Below are 16,240 nucleotides of genomic sequence, written 5' to 3'. Positions count from 1 at the left end.
ATTGCAAAAGGGTTTTCTTTGTAACTTGCTTCCTGCAGCATCTCCTGCTGGTTATGGCTCTCAACAACTGAAGGGGAAGTGCAGCTCTGAGAGCCCCCATAGGTGTGTGGTGCAGGACTGTGGTGACAAGCGCGTGTGGGTGGCTGTGCCAGGCAGTGCCACGCTGCAAAGCCCAAAATGCGTCTCCCTGGGAGCTCATAGCCAACCACGAAACATAGGTGCCCTCCTGTGGGCATCCTGCTGCTCCTCTTTGCTGTACGGAGAGGCTGGGATTGCACTATGTGCCTTTGCTTTAGGTTTCGAGCAGGATGCTAAGAACCCTTTATTATGCTTTATTTTTTTTTCCTTTCCTTCCAAACCCTTTCAAACAGTGAGGGCTAAAAGCACCCATCCCTCTAATGTATGTAACTGTAGTGATTTCTGGGGTTGTTCAGAGAACCAAGTCCTCCTCTCGTAGTCCCAGGAGGCTCTGTCATTGCCACCAGTGGGGTCAGGATGTAGCCCTCAATATGAAGATGGACTTTTAATTGCGTTGGCAAGTACCTGTACCCTAACGCAACTCATTTCTGCTGGGGAAGTCGTGCAGAAGCCATTCATCTTATGTTCATCAGCGAACGCCGTTATCTGGGAATCCTGAGCATTTCAGGGGCGCTGTGAATGTTTGTGCTCAACTGCCTGCATGCACAGGGTGGAAGGTTTGGTGTCAAATTTGTTTGCTTAACCTCAGTATAAGATTTCCATAGCTCTTAACGTTCGCGGTCTTTTCCCGGATCAGTTTAATGGTGAGTGAGCTGCGTGTAGCAACCCGACCCGACACCTCAGCAGGACGACACTGCTGCAGTTATGGGGTTTTTCTTGTTCACCACTGCGTCCCCATAGAGCCCAATGGGCAGCCCCCGACCCGTGGAGGCTCCTTCTGCCTTCCACCCCACCTGGCAGCCTTCTCACCAGAGGCTAAAACCACCTTTAGTCCATGCCAAAAAAAAAAGCCACGTCTAAATGCTACAAGGTCAAGACTTTTTGGACTCAGAGGGTAAGAACTGCACATGAACTAACACTTAATACTGACCCGAGAGGAGCTGCACGTGGCACATAGTGCCCGTGTTATTTATGATGTGTTTAACATCGCGAAGCACCTGCTGCCTTCATGTTTCCTGCAGAAACACTGGGCAGCATTAGGCACAGAGCAGCCACCTCGAGCCAAAGGGTTTCTCCAAGACTAAAGTCACAAACAGCAGCTGGAACACACAGCCAGGTAATAAATATAGTGCTTTGGCTCAGGGTGTGCGGGTCCTTAGTACGGCAGCAGCAGGTGACCGCAGTGCAGTGCTGGCCTAAACTTGTTTGGGAAAGCAAGCTTCAAAACTGAATCGACGTAAACATTTAGATGAGTGGTTAGCTGAATTTTTTCATCTTTCAGAAGAAAGCACTATTGCTGCCAGTGAAGGTAATTAAAGTGTGGCTTCTACCCCCGTGAAAGTCCAGTTCTGCTGTCTTACTTTCAATTAAAGGAAGTGATTTGCTACAGCTGCCTTTCTGAGAGTGTGGCACAGGAGAGGATTTGACCATTGCATTTGATGAATTGTTCCAACACATTGGAACCATCTCCAGACTTGGCTGTTTGGGGTTAATAGTGTAAATCCTTGCTGAGATATCTATGTTAGGAAGCTGGTTGAGCTGAAAAAGCAAACAAACAAACAAAAAACTTTTATTTAAGAAATATTTTTAATAATTTCAGTGATATTTGCTCATCACCCATATGATGGTGGGTGATGGGTTGGTGTTGGATCACCCATATGATGGGTTGATTCCTTCAACAAGGAATAGTTTCCCATGTGGGCACTTAAGAGCTGATTTCAGTCCTTTGGAGCCAGAGCAAAGCCCTACTTCCTATGCCATCAAAGGCACTCTCATTGACAAAAGCCTCATCATCACCTTTCCCTCCTAAAAACATGAATAGTTGGTGGTGAGGATTAGCACCTATCTGACATCTCGTATGCTCACTGGAGTTCAAGGCAAGCTTTCAAGCAAATGGTGGGGATTAGTGCCAAGCAGTTTGTACAGCTGTCCAGGCTGTGTTCAGTCAGAAGCCCAGTCTGCAGAAAAAAATTGGGAATTATGAGCAAATTCTTACAGCAGGGATCAGTGCTCTGAACTTAGGGAAATGATCAAAGCCAGGGCTATGGGGTAACAGATAGGGGCTCTGTTGTAGTGATTAGGAACATTTTTTTTTTTCCCCATGGTTTCCTCTGCTGTAGAAACAAAGACTGAGAAAGAAACTGAGATTTAACATTCTTCTTACTTATAGCAATGTATTTAATTAATAGCCACCCCTTTGGTATTCCTTAGTGATGGGCCATAATTCCTTCATGTTTCTTTGACCATTGTGAATTGATGCTCCCATAGCATCCAGACCACTGGGACAACGAATGTGTAAAAAACATCACAATATGAAAATGCAAAAAAGATAGTGCCATATATGCATGCAGTCAGATAAACCCTGAACTACAGGTCCTTAAAGCTAAGGTATTTCTCTGGGGAGAGCAGGAACCCCCTGGACTTTTGGGATCAGTGTGGAGCAGCTGTGCGAAGGAGATTTTGTTATGGAGCTTTCTTTCCCCTGCCCCATGGTGATGCTTTGTCCTCTAACCATGGGCTTTAGGGGTGAGGAAGGGAAATCTTGGGCATTTTTTTTAAGGGAGTAAATATTGTTGGGTACTCAAGGATGGCAGCTGCTCTGGGATTGTGCCAGCCTTGGAGGATGGTGATGGAGGAGCATTACAGAGGGAGCAATCTGGGGAAAGGCACCTTGTTTTGCACAACCACAGCAGGGCTGGGGTAGGTCGGGGTGGTCATGGCCACCTTGGTGATCCAGGAAAGCTTCTGTGGCACTGGGGGGCAGCAAGATAGAGGACAGGGGGGTGCAAGTCTTTCGGAAGCTCACCCTGGGTCAGCTCTTGCTCCAGCTGCAGTGTCTTGGCATGAGTTTTATTATTAAGACAAGTCAGTGCAATTAAATCGCACTAAAGTCAAACAGGCTGCTGGTGAGTGTTGGTCAGATGGAGGGGGGGGTGTTGAGACAGCTTTTAGGGATGAGTTTTGAGGCAGCAGAGAGTCTTCGAGTACCTGTGGAAAAGCAGTGACTGCCCGCTGCTAGAAGTGTTTAAAGAAGCGATCAGAAGGCCTGTACTTTTCAGGAATCCCACCACCATTTTCACTCCTTTACTCCCCTATTGCATTTTATATTTATGAAGAGCCAGGCAGGTGGGAGGGCAGCTTTTGTCCCTGCACTCGTAGGTGTTAAATGGGAATCACCACGCGCCGGCTTCTGCATCTTCAAAGCCAGCAAATGCTCTTACATCTCCCAGCCACAAGAGGCTTGTGGAAGGCAACAGCAAGAGGCATCGCCACCAAACGAGCCTGGTCAGGCAGTGCTGTCGTTCTTTCCACTGTGTATTGCTGAGGTTTTGTCCATCCCAGTGTTAAAGCTTGAAAAGAAGAGAGGTAGCGTTCATAGGGGCATCACTCGGAGGGAGTTACAATATTGTGGGATTGGGGCACTGGGGTTTGGGATGGGATTGCTGGAAGAGAGGAGTCTGGGTGCTGTTGGCTGCTCGTGTATTTAAAGGTGGTGAAGTTATTAAACAAATAAAACAAGTTGCACTAAAAAAAGTGCCCAAGTTGCACATCATTTCCTTTAGAAAATAACCATGCAGTGTGCTGAGATCTGCCACAGCAGAGTGCAGGGATAACTGCATTGTTCCTCACTTAGGAGACATGTCAGGGGCCCGACTGGAAAAACAGTCTGCAGTGGACTTTTTAATTCTCTGCCATCTAGCTGCTGGGAAGAGGAGTTTTGTGATTTTGTATATGTGCTTCAGTTCTGTTTCTGTTCTGCCTGAAGCCCTCTCTCAAGTCCCTCCAAATTCTTTACCATAAAAGATTATAAAACACTACAGCACTTCACTAAACAGCGTCCAGATTGGTTTCTGCACAAGGCCTGTTTGGAGCAGGACAGCAATAAAGGGAAAGACTGGGAAAAAATCCCTTCCCCTTGAAGTAGCTGGATTTTTACCATCAGTGAAACCTGGAATCCACCCACTGTAATGAACAATTAGCAGGTATTTAGTAATGCTCTTTTTTTTCCCCAGGATCCACAGATACCCAGCGTAATGACTTACTGTAAGCAGCCCCTAAAAAGCAATGTTAAATCTCTCTGAGGTCTGCTTTGGAGGTTACAGCGAGACGGCTGTGTGAGCCTTGGCGGTGGCAAATGCAAAGCATAAAATGCTGTCACTGGGACATGCTAAAGAAGGAGCCGAGTCTTAATCACATGAACAGATCCTCATATACTTTCCCCATGCTGTTTTATAAAGTGCTTATATAACCGAAAAGATTAACCTTGGAGAAAAAGAAGGATAGAAAAATATTTTTATGACTTCTTATTTATGGTTTTACTACGGTTGAAGAATTACTTTGCATTTGACAAAGCCAAAAAGTGGGGGAGGAGAGAAGAGGCGAGCTCTGAATAAGGAGAGATATTTGCATGGCTCTCAGAATATTACAGAAAACCCCAAATCCTGAGGAGTTATTGCTGTCAAATGCAGACACGCAAGTAAATCCTTGAACGGAGCGGGGCTCAGTATCCAGGCAACGTCAACATTTTTTTGTTAAACTACAGCCAGTGCCGCTGACGGCTCTCGCCACTTTATGGTCACATTAAAGAAGAAAATGCCTGACATCACTGACATTCTTAGGAATTAATTTCTCATCCGTCCAGCAGATGCGAGGCTCAACAACATGCAGCACATGCACGTCTTGCAAAAAGGCAGAGCGTGCAGGGGAAGAAAAACCTTTGGCAAATGTGTGGCTGGGAGGCCGTGTGGGTGCCTTGTTTCTTTGTAATCGAGGCATTTTGTTTCCCCCAGAGTTTCTTATCCTCTCCCTTGGACGCAGGCACTGGCAGTGCATTAGGGACTTGATCGCATTTGATTAAGAGGTTTATCAGCAACTTCTGCCTCTGTCCTGGAGGCTGCAGGATTAGAGAAGCCCTTTGCCACGCTAAGAAAGCTTCCACCTCCTTTTTCCTTCTCTTCTTTGCGTGGCGCAAAACCTAGTGGCTAAATGAGGTTAGGAACCTCGTTAACATGTTAATAACACTAAGATGTTAAGGGATGAAGTCTTACAGGGCTAAGGGGGGCACCAAGGGCATTGGACCTGCTGGGCCTAGTGCCGTGAGGCTGCAGGGACCATGCTGCAGGATAGGGAAGGAAGGGCCCCCGGGTTGCTGCTGCTTCCCCAAAATACAAGCCCTCTGTGCTGGGTGGTGCTGTAGCACCTTTCCTTGGGGCTGGGAATCTTGGGCATCTTTCCTTTGGGCTGAGAAGTCAAAGATGTGCTTGAAAGCCAGCTTGCCAGCTGGGTCTCTCAGGCTGCGCTGGGTTCTGTGTTTGTCTCATCCCATGTCAAGCCATTGCTTGATTTTGGTGTTTGCTTTTTGAGCACACGGGCTGGTGATGGATGTAGTTATCCCCAGTCACACAGCAGCCTGATAACAGAGCTGAGAATAAAACCAGAGTCTCCAAACTCCTCATTCAGCCCCGTTTCAGTGCCCCTCACTCCCCTCCTCTGCCCTCCCTGTCAGTATTTTATTATGACTGGAAACTGCCTACCTGGTTTACAGGAATATGTTGCCTGGAGCCATCATTTCTGTTCCTGTCTGTTAGCACAGAGGTCTTAATATTTTTTGCTCCAGTCACACGCAAATAATACGACTGGCAGACTTGCCAGGCCCTATTGCTAGCTGCCAAGGTGATGACAGGGACTATTTTTTTTTCCACAAATGTATGTTAAGTAATAATAACAACAAAAGCATTCCATCTGATAGGGTTTTCCAGGCTGTTTTAGGCAACCTCATCTCTAAGATCACACCAGCTTGCATCACAGGAAGCTCCCAGCACAGTGTTGGATAAACATCCCCAAAGGCAGGGACACTTGTGGGGAGGACTAAGGATGCAGGATGCTTTTGGGGAGGACACAGAAATTCAAGAACAGGGCTTTGTGCTGTTAGAGATAACCAGAGCTTTCGTTGCTCTAACACCATATTTCTGCTTTGATTCTTGATGTGGATTTTAAACTGATTAATTATGTTGCAGCTACTTTATGTGGTGCTTTCTACTTTAAGGCCTCGAGCCTCTACACAAAGGCAGTCCTTGGAGAAGATTTGGGAACCTGATGGCACCGTACAAGTTCTCGTCATCTGTGGTGCTTGTTTAGGTCATTTTCAAATGAGTTTTATGAGGTGAAAATAGTAGTGTGATTGGCCCAAATCGTTGCTAAGCTGAATCACCATTAAACAAGATTTCATGGCTCCACAAGTCTCAATTTGAGGCTCAATGCAGTTTGATGAAGTGGGAAAAGATGCCAGTTGGAAGCTAAGCATTGGCCTGGGAACTGAGTTGAGCTGGGGTCAGCCTGAGAACTGGTACCTGTCCTCTGATTCTTGAGAGCATCTTAAAAATTAAATAGCCAAGGAAGGGTTGCACAAGGAGTTACTGTTGTCTCTTGCCCACTCCATCTCTGGGGCACTCTCCCAGGGACACAATCAATAGCTTTTACATTCCCTTCCCTTACTGGAGCAGTTGTGAAAAGGTTTCAGACTCTTTTTCTCCTGTCTGTGCAGAGTGGCAGGGTTGAATATTCCAGGAATATTCTCGTACTGCATTGTTGCTCCCAAGTTTCCATCCCTCCTGCCATCTAGGCATAAAGAAGCACACAAAAAGCCTTCTCTAGGTCATGTCTACATTGGTCCCAGCCAACCCACTGAGATTTTTCACACAGCCCTAAATATAGCATTTCTGAGCTGAACGCTGTTTGGTATTTTCATGTGCAAAGTGAATAAAGGTGGAACTTGTTACAACCCAAGTCATCCCACGCTGTCATTCACTCCCATCCTGCAGTCACAGCAGCTTACCAGCTGGATGCCATGGATGTGTTGGATGCTTTATTCCAAGTTACTTGTCTGCCAATTGCACAAATTGGTAGAATTATCAAGAAATTGGGGCTTGGATGGCTTCTAGCTCATTGTGGACATTGAAAGAGTGCCAACTTTCCTTTACATGTGCTCCATCTTAGTCTTTGTTCCTTCTGTACCCTGGCAGTTTGCTAAGGTCCCTCGATTGCCATGTCGGTAAGCAGCAGGATCTGCCTTTTTCACTGTGCTTTCATTTCTCTTAAAAATTCAGTAAAGCTTCTGTGGCCAACAAAATTGCTATGTTTGTTCTGGGTGCAAAAATCTCATGAGAAAAAAAAAAAAAAAAAGGCAAAAAAAAAAACAGCCAGAAAGAGAAACCAGAAAAACGTTGAATGATTTCTCCTCCAGACCTCATGTATGTCATAATGAACTTTTCCTCCTCTACGCTTCCATCTGCTCTGGCAGATCTGCAGTAATCTGGGCGACTAATTGTAGTAATCTCCTCGGAGCTCGGGCATGTGAGACAGCCACCTCACGCACACAGCGCTTTAAAGCCCCGTGAACAATGTGTCGTGTTCTTGCAAAGGAAGGAGCCGAGCCACCGAGTCCAACAGACTGCCGTCGTCTTCTCTTCCTCTCCAGCCTCGTGCCAGCCTGCTGCAGGACTTCTGGAAAGGCTCTTCCCCCTGGGCAAAGAAGCTGCAAACCCTGATGCTCGCCTCCTTTCTGCTGGAGATCAAAAGGTGCTCTGGGAGGTCTAGCTGGTGGTTGTGTTTCCTGAGATGTTCGTCTCAAGCAGTTAGCAGGGCCAGTTTGATTATTCTTGGCATTAAAGTATGCAACGTGCTTGTTTCATTCCCTTGCTTGCAACTCACGATGCTTCAGAATCATTAATTCATAGAAAAATTGTTATAAAAAGTAGGGGTAGAAAAATGAGGACAGATCTGAGGATTTTGTGTAATTGTCACTGATTTTTTTTTTTTCCAAATCCTTTGTGTCCTTTGTTAACCAGCAAGTGAAGGTCTGCTGTATTTGTTAGGGGTGGCTTGAACAAGCGGACCGAGGGAGCTGGCTGCACTGCAAAGATGCTACGCAGGGGCTGGATTTCAGTGCAGCCCATGCCTGCACATGGTGGATTCCTCCCTTTCTGCTGTAATCCCCTGGCTGGAGCAGTCCCCCTTTGTAATGACAGCGCAGGGTTTTGATGATCCGTTTGGAATTTCCCCTTTTGGCATCATGCCTGGGTTTAATTCATGGGATTGGGATCTAGGCCAGCATGATGTCCTCGGTGGTTCATGTAAATATACCGTCAGTAGCTATACAATAAGTAGGCAAAGTTCCTCCTGTAGGTACCTAGGTTTGTCATTGGGATTTTGTGAGCATAGAGTTTGAGTTCAGTGAATAATTTGGATCATCTCTGGTCTGCAGAGTTTGAGTTCAGAGAGTAATTCAGATCATCTCTGGCCTACAGCTACAAGACTCTGCTTTTGCTGTCAACAAAATTGGGTTGTTAATAACACGTGGAAAATGTCCATTCTGTATAAACACCACATTTGAGGCCATCTGTAGTAATCTGAGCGTGGTCCTCAGGTTCTCACCCATCATCACAGCAGCCAAGGGAAGGAGAGGCAGCATCTGGAAACTCCTTCACCTTTTGGAGACTGAAGGTTGGGAGATCAAGGGGAAAGGTTTGTCCCTATGGAATTGGCTGCTCTCTTGCAGCTGAACACAACGAGACCCCTCTTCCATCACTGAAAAACTGGAGCATCGTCAGTGATGTTGCTGGAGCCAGGAACAAGTAAGGTTTCTCCAGTGCTAGCTTCTAGCTAAGTATTTTGCTTTTCAAGGTGTGGTCCAATTTTCTCTTTAGTCAGCGTTGTCTGTGTTGTTTCACATGTCTAATAGGATTCTTGTCACCGTCTCTAATTTTATTTGTATAATAGATATAGTCTCTTGTATCCACTGTGGCAGAGGAGGGGGTCATTTGTGGGATGACTGTCAACCCCAAAGTTGCACCATCTGCATTTTTTACAGTTAGAGAAGACTGACGATTATTTTCAACCTAAAATAGCAGATAATAATAATGCCAAGCCAGGAAAAGAGTCTATTTGTCATCTTATTTTATGTGTAAGTAAATTTCCTGGCTTCTGCTGTCAGATTCGGCTGCTCTTTGTGGGGAGCAGAGGGATAGAGAACTTGAAATGACTTTGAAATCTCATCTCCCTGTCTACATTTTAGGACGAGGGCGTTGCTTCACATGTGCATGTTTGTCACCGAGAGCTGTATTTTATGATATCTGTGCCAGCACAAATGTTTAAACTGCAGTAAATATGTGTGAAGCTGTTTTATTGGTAATGTTCTTACTAGCTCATGAATTGCAAATGTAGGAGCTGTGCCTCTGCGGGGAAGGGATGCTGGCTGGGTTAGAGTAAGGCTGATGTCTGAGGATGTCTCCTAAGGTAAAATCAGTAGAGGACTATGTTTCTGTGGAGTTGTGGTGCTGTGATTTTTAGTCTCCTGTGTTTTGGGTTGTTCATTATGGGATATTGGAAGGGATTTCACCCTTCAGGTGCTGGCCATCCCTAACGCAGGATTTTCTTGGAGTCATTTCTGCCTCTATTCATTTGCTGTCGTTCAGTTTGCAGCCTATTCAGTGCTGGCTGAAAGAGCTTTTCTGGCATTTAAACTGAAGGGGATGTTTTGTTCAGCCTCACAATGCCCAGTACAACTTTAACACCACTCGGTCTGCTCCATCCTGCACGAGCAGTAAGGAACTGGGAAAGAGAAAAGAAGAGGAGGACAAAAAGGGGATACGTGAAGTTCCAGTGAATCCTACCTCCTTCTCGAGGCTTTGTGGGTGGACATGGTTGAAAGACTTGATCAAAGACAGGAGGAAGAGAAGCAAGAAGAGATGAGAAAAGCACGAGTGGAAAAATATTTCCGAAGAACTTCATTGTCTCCACTACTTTTTTTTTTTTTTTTTTTTTTTTTTTTTTTAAGGAAGTTACTGCTGAGATATTTTCCTTTAGCTGAGACCTTATTAAATTTTAGGAGCTGCATTTGTCACACCAGACATCCTGTAATTACTGGATCAAGCACTGTTTTGCTGTTTTGAGCACAGCCAGATTGTAGCATGTATAAGAACAGCTCCATTTTTCACATTGCAAACTGAAATTGCCAAGAAAGGAAGTGCTGCAAACATATGCACCGCGGTTTATTACTAGGATGGGGGGAAATGATAAAATTATCATATTCATCAGTCCCAAATCATTGGTCTTTTGGGGTAGGTTCTCTGAGCCTTACTAGAAATCCAGAAATCACATCGATGCCAACACTACAGTCACCATTACTCCTACTCCTGCTGGTTCGTATTATAAGCTCTGGAGAGGTAGGATAGAAAAAACACGACAAAGACGCCAGGATGTAATTTATAAGTAATTTACCAAGTGATCTGGGGAATCCAGAGAGCACCTGGGGGAATTCTAAAAATAAGTAAAATTTAACTTTCAGATTTTTCAAAACCAATTTAGTGCCAGCCTGACAGCTTCGGAGATTGAAATCTTTCTTAATGTACAGTGAAAGCAGCATGAAGTATTATTAAAAAAGGGGATACAGACAAAAACTCATTACAGTGAAACACTCGGTTATGATTATGGAAAGTAATTGAGCCCAGCTTGGAGTCATAAACTTGCAATTCTTTTATGGGGTGTGAGCTGGACTTGGACCAGATGGAGAAAGTGGTAGTTTGTATTTCCCTTTGAAAATGCAGGCTTGTATGGTCTGTCCAACTGGTGTGCAAATGTTGCTCGGCAAACATACTCGTTATTATTGTGCATTGCATCACTTCTAGTTTTGAGCTTTTTTTTTTTTTTTTTTTTTTTTTAATAGCAGAGATCTCTTTTACACATTTCTCTGCATGTTATTTTGAAATACTTTCCAAGATTGCTCTTTATATGAAATCCAGTTGAAGTCAAAACCAATCTGGTCTTAAGAGACTTGTTACATGTCCCAGTACTGGTGGCAATAATAGGAAACTGTAATTCTGAGAACATCTGCCAGTACAATTGAGAAGAGAAATTTAGAAAAATTCCAGTTTAGGGGAAATTTTTAAGGAGAACAATGTAGAGAAACGTGATGCATGTAAAAATGCAAAAGTGAATCATTTTTTACTCTTCTAAGGATGGGTCTGAACTTCCTTCGATTTCTACGAGCAGTGACAAAACCAGAAGAATTTCTGAACAAGGAAAGCTTCAGCATCAAGGAAAGGGAAATACTTGGGCTAGATGATTTTAGTTTGCAGCCAGTTGTAGTTTTACTTGTCACAGAAGGGATACATATTCTTTTAAACTTTCCCATTTTAAACCAAAGAAGAACATAAATCTGGAGGAGGAAAACATTGCTTTCTTTTCATTTTCATGCAAGGAAACCCCCTGATAAAACTCACTGTCCCCCCCTACCTGCCCTGCACTCTGCTGCTGCATTTGTATACCTGGTTAAATCTCTCTTAAAAAGGCAGGGGGGGAAATGGTTCCAAATGTCAGCACTCCGAGGATTTTCACCACAGCACAGAATTTACACTTCTGTGAGATGGATGAATCAGGTCATGTCTCAAACTCTGAGAGGTGGTCAGACAGCTCGTGCTGCTTGCACTCAGTTCCTACAGTGCCATTTTCCATATTTCCTATCAAGGCAGGAGACCAAATCTTAACAAACCCCAGTTCTACCTCATTGAAAAAATCTTTGCATAGCATTCAGGGGTGGGAATAATTTGCTATGTTTGTGCCTGAATAGTCATTTTAAATCGCTGGTGGGGTGGTGGGATACAGAAGGTGCTTTTCTCCTGAGAGAAGGGGAACTGAAAAGCAAGGAGCATCAAGAAGATGGGAGCTTTCTTGGGTTGTATTGCAGGCAGCTATTGCCATGAGACTCCTCTCCTTATGGGGCCTCATGCATCAAAGGGAAAAATAGCAGAAGGTTTATCTTCTCTAGTTTGTGTGCTGCAGCCTCTCTTTTAAAAAGAATACAGTTGGTTTAAGGGGATGGAGGGCTGGGTTGAACTGGGGAGGGTATTGCAGGATGGGTTGGGAATAGAGGTGGTTGATGGGACCAAGACAAGCATTGGTGTAAGGGAGTTTTGCAGAAGTGGGGCCTTTTATAGCTGCAGAGCCTTTTTTGGGGCTCTCTTGTAGACCTGACACTGGGCCATCAAGGCAGAGCTAAGAGGAACAGCAGAACAGTGTAAGTGGAAAGGGACAGTGTGATCCTTCTACATTAAAGAACCATAATGTACTATAACTAATTTGGGAGCCTTTAAAGTAGTTTGACAAGAGTCAATTTCATGGTTGTTTGCAAGGGATTTGTGTTTTCAGTCTCCAGAACGTAGATGGCCCCAAAGGAGCTTTTTGAAGCCCAGCTTTTTATTATTAGTTTTATAAGATCCTTCCACTAGAGTCATTAAGAGGATGTAGTATCTGGTGTAAATATGGTAGGATCTGTTAGACCATTAGCTGTGGGAGACAAAATGATCATACTCAAAACACTTAGTGCTTTTTTAACAAATTACTGTGAAAATCGGTTGTTCAACGCTATTGTTCCATTTTCTGGTAGCTCTGTGCAAAAACATCAGGGTCTTGCTGCTTTGCTTAATTAGGGGGAAGGAGCCCTCCTGGTGCAATGGCCCTGCATGAGGAGGTCATCAGTTACTATTTATCGTTGGCCTCTGCTAAAAAGGGGGCTGTTTCTGTGCTGAAGCAATACCAATTTTTATCTCATTAAATAGGGATTTACATTTTTTGGTTTCTGGTGACTTTAAGCTCTTCTCAGCAGTCCTTTGGCCACTAAGGAGGAGGAATGCTTTTAAAGGAGGGGAAACTTGAGGTCCAGATTGCTTCGGTGTTGTGGGCAGCATTGCTTGTGTTTTTGGCTAAGTAAAGACTGGAAAGGGAACTTGATAACTGTCTTCAAATATGTAGAGGGCTGCTCCAGAGCAGAAGGGAACAATCTGTTCTCCGTACACACAGTGAATAACACAAGAAGCAGTGGGCTTAAATTGCAGCAAGGAATAATCAGTTTTGCCGTTGGGGAACTGCTTCTCAGAGGAAAGACTTATGAAGGTCATAACTCTTGTGGAAGCGGGTTGAGAGCTGGCCTGTGACACCTGTCCGTGGGAACAGCTGGAGCGTGCCCCGCTAGGGCTGCTGACCCTAGTGCCACGAGGGGGACAGAATGAAGGGAATGGACAGCAAAAATCATGCTTGCAGCAGTAAATGTGATGGTCACACAAGGCCAGACAGCAGACCTGAAACATGTGGCTAGGGCCACAAAGGTAGGGGTGAAAGGAAGCAGGAGACAAGTCAGGAGGGGAAATGCTGGGGAAAAAAAATTAGTTCCTTACATTGCTATTAGGAGAGCTGTGTCTGCAAGATAATGTCTTGTTAATAATTTCATTTATTCTTTTGTTTGATAGGTGGAAGGACAAAGGTGCCCTCTGTAAAGTCTTCTGTGTTCTCCGTAGGGTAAACTGAGGGAAGTCCCTGGTAGCTGAGGATGCCAGAGGGCTCTGCTGTCACCTCTGCACCTTTGCTCTGGGTCCCTGAAGTCCTGGGACACCCTTACGTTGATGCCTTGGTGACACTGATCTTTCTGGGAGAGCAGAGCTCACAAGAAATCTGTGCTGATAAAGGTATTTTCTCCAACATTCGTGGCCATTTCTGTCTTTTCCTTTCTAATGACATTAAGTCCCATGAGCAATCATGGGCACAAAGAAAAATCTATGCTTCCTTGGAGAACTAAAAGGTGATTTAACCTTTAATTCTTCCTAGGAATGAAACAGATAAGATTCTCATTACTCTAGATTACAAGACGAGGGGTTGATTTTAGAAAGATCTGAGCCTCAAGTTCTGGTGATATACAGAGGAAAGACTGGCACTCTGTGACTTCAAGGTAAAGCTTTTTATTTAACAGAACATTTTCTGCAATCGTAGGAAGGTTGGCTGTGGTAGTTTGACCATGCCTTGGTTTGTGCTTGCTCCCCTTTCCACCTGCTCGAGATCTAGCCCACGCTGCTCAACCCTTTCCTAAAATAAACAGCTCCAAATGTACGGACTCAGAGCCTACTGTAATACACCCCTGTCCATAGGGGTGAGCAACAGCCTTGTGAATGTTTGTCTGATGGAAAAGACGACAAAGCACATTTCAGTTGTGTCCTGTGTTTGCAAACAGCAGCTATGACCGAGGCAATCTATGCAGAGCATATGGATATGCACAGCACAGGGAGGGCATGTCACTGGAGAAAGTCCAGCCCATAGCTCCGGCTATGGTTTCCAGAAAGTATCAGCCTTCTTTTTATGAATTGGCAGCCGCTCGTTCCCATTAAGCCATTAGTCATTAGTCGCAGGGGGCCGGGCACTTCTGAGCTCATCGATAGGCAGCTGGGCCGGGCTGTCCCTGTGAAGACCTCGCGCACATGAATCAAAATAGTTGGGTGAGGTCATGTCACGGTGTGAGTGTGCCCGGGCTGCCCGGTGCCAGGAATTGTCTGTATAGGGGTGGTTTCCTTTTACAGCCTTTTTAAAGAGTCATCATGCCGAGCTGCACATGACAATTCCCTTCAAGAGGGCTCCTGGCACCTTTGCGCAGCTAGTGTTTTCTAAACGGGGGAGCTTAGCAGGCGCTCGCCGACCCTTTCCGCATGAGCTGATCCGCTGGGAAATGTTGTTTCACTCTCTGAGGCTTCTGACGGCCACCAGCTGCAGGCTGGGCAGACTTTGAGCCTCTCCCGGTATCCGCTGCCACTTGCAGGCAGCTCCTGAGCACTGGGATTAAGGCTGGAAGCGCCTCGCCTGCAGGTTTTGCCATCCTGCTGGGGAGCCTCTCTCCACCAAGACTACAACCAAGCACCTTGAGGCTGAATTTCCAGCAAGCTGCCTTTTTTTTGTAACCACACGGTCTTCCTGGAGTTTTATTGTCTTGCACGTGGGCATTGGGTACAGGTGACACCTTTTCCTGCCCCTCGCGCTGCCTTTGGATCAGAGCTGTGAGTTTTTTCTTCGATACTGGGCATGACCGACAGCTGCTGCTGCGTGGGCGCATGCTGCAGCTCATGAAGCGTTTTGGGAGCTTTAGAGGGAGCAAGAAGAGAAAGGAGCAGTGCAAAACCTTGGAGAGGCGCCGCTCCGATCCTCGTGGCCTCTTAGGTAGGGCCCGGCGGTGCGACCCGACCAGAAGGCAAAGATGCCGATCTGTGGGAGAGGGCAGCGTGGGGTATCGGGTAATCGAGCAACAATTTTGTGCTTCCTAATTCCACTGACTGAACTGTGCAGTTGTTGTATGGGGATTAGTTATATGCTACTTTGCACTGGGGGTGAATATCTGAGCTGACACCTGTAACACACGGAAATAAGCTTTAGGAAAGGAGTGATATTACAGTAAGTCTTACAGTAAACTCTGTGAAATCCATTCAAAAGGGAGTGTTGACTGTTTTTCATTGAAATAGAGTAACTAAATATTAAGTTAGGGCTAACATTGTATATTGAAAGACGAATTTTAAGTAGAAAATAATTGCATATTGGTCTGATAAGTAATTCATTTAAAAACCCATCTTTCTGTTCCTGCAGTATAGTTGTGTCTGAGGTGCACTTAGGGACCTTCCTCTGTTAATCAAAAACTTTTCCTGGTCACTGAGTGAAACTACAGTGCAGGGGCTGAGTTGTGTGTGTGGTTGCCCAAAGGCTGTGATTTCTGCTGAGAGATTGTGTCCTGTGACCACAGGGTTTAAAAATGATGTTACACTGAGTCAGCCAGATCACGCAGAGGTTAGAGAGGCTGACTCGTACAATGGGTCTGCAAGGCTTTGTTTTATGTGGTTTATTGGTCAAGAGTCACTGTATTAAATCCAGTGGGATGAGGAAGGTATGAGTTGTGTTGGACCATATGGAGGGTGCAGAGAGGTGCACACAGATGTGCTGATGAAGAGTTGCTATTGATGGATGGGTGACTGCCCATCCAGAGAGCTTGTTTTTCTATTATTTAGTGTGTTTTAATTTATTTCGTGACCAATTGTGATGTTTTTAAAATGTCTTCCTAAAAATGCTTCTCTTTTTTTTCCCCCCATTTTGTACAATTAAGTGTTTTTAAATCTAAGGTACTGAGGCTTGTTTTGCATTGCACTAAAACTGTCTGAGGGTTTCTGCTGGAGAGCAAGTAAGGTCAGGTTTCTGTGAGTGAGATATGACCCTTGGAGTGTCACAGTGTTGGTGAGATGCACAA

General features: G+C 45.1%; 1 protein-coding gene across 6 annotated transcripts in view; it reads left to right on the top strand.

The window, feature by feature from the left end:
- PRKAG2 (protein kinase AMP-activated non-catalytic subunit gamma 2) overlaps nucleotides 1-16,240 on the top strand; it is a 209,431-nt gene that overhangs the window by 87,241 nt on the left and 105,950 nt on the right. Inside the window, exon 1 of one of the 6 annotated variants that reach the window (XM_084507353.1) lies at nucleotides 14,654-15,168. The exons of the other annotated variants lie outside the window; for them this stretch is intronic. Within the exon in view, the coding sequence (XP_084363479.1) occupies nucleotides 15,063-15,168 (106 nt within the window). The 5' untranslated portion in view covers nucleotides 14,654-15,062. Of the gene's footprint in view, nucleotides 1-14,653; nucleotides 15,169-16,240 lie in introns of those variants that run through there. 6 annotated transcript variants of the gene reach the window in all.

This window comes from Aythya ferina (assembly GCF_964211825.1).
Source record: "Aythya ferina genome assembly, chromosome: 2".
NCBI lineage: Eukaryota > Metazoa > Chordata > Aves > Anseriformes > Anatidae > Aythya > Aythya ferina.
This window is presented reverse-complemented; position numbering and strand designations above follow the sequence as displayed.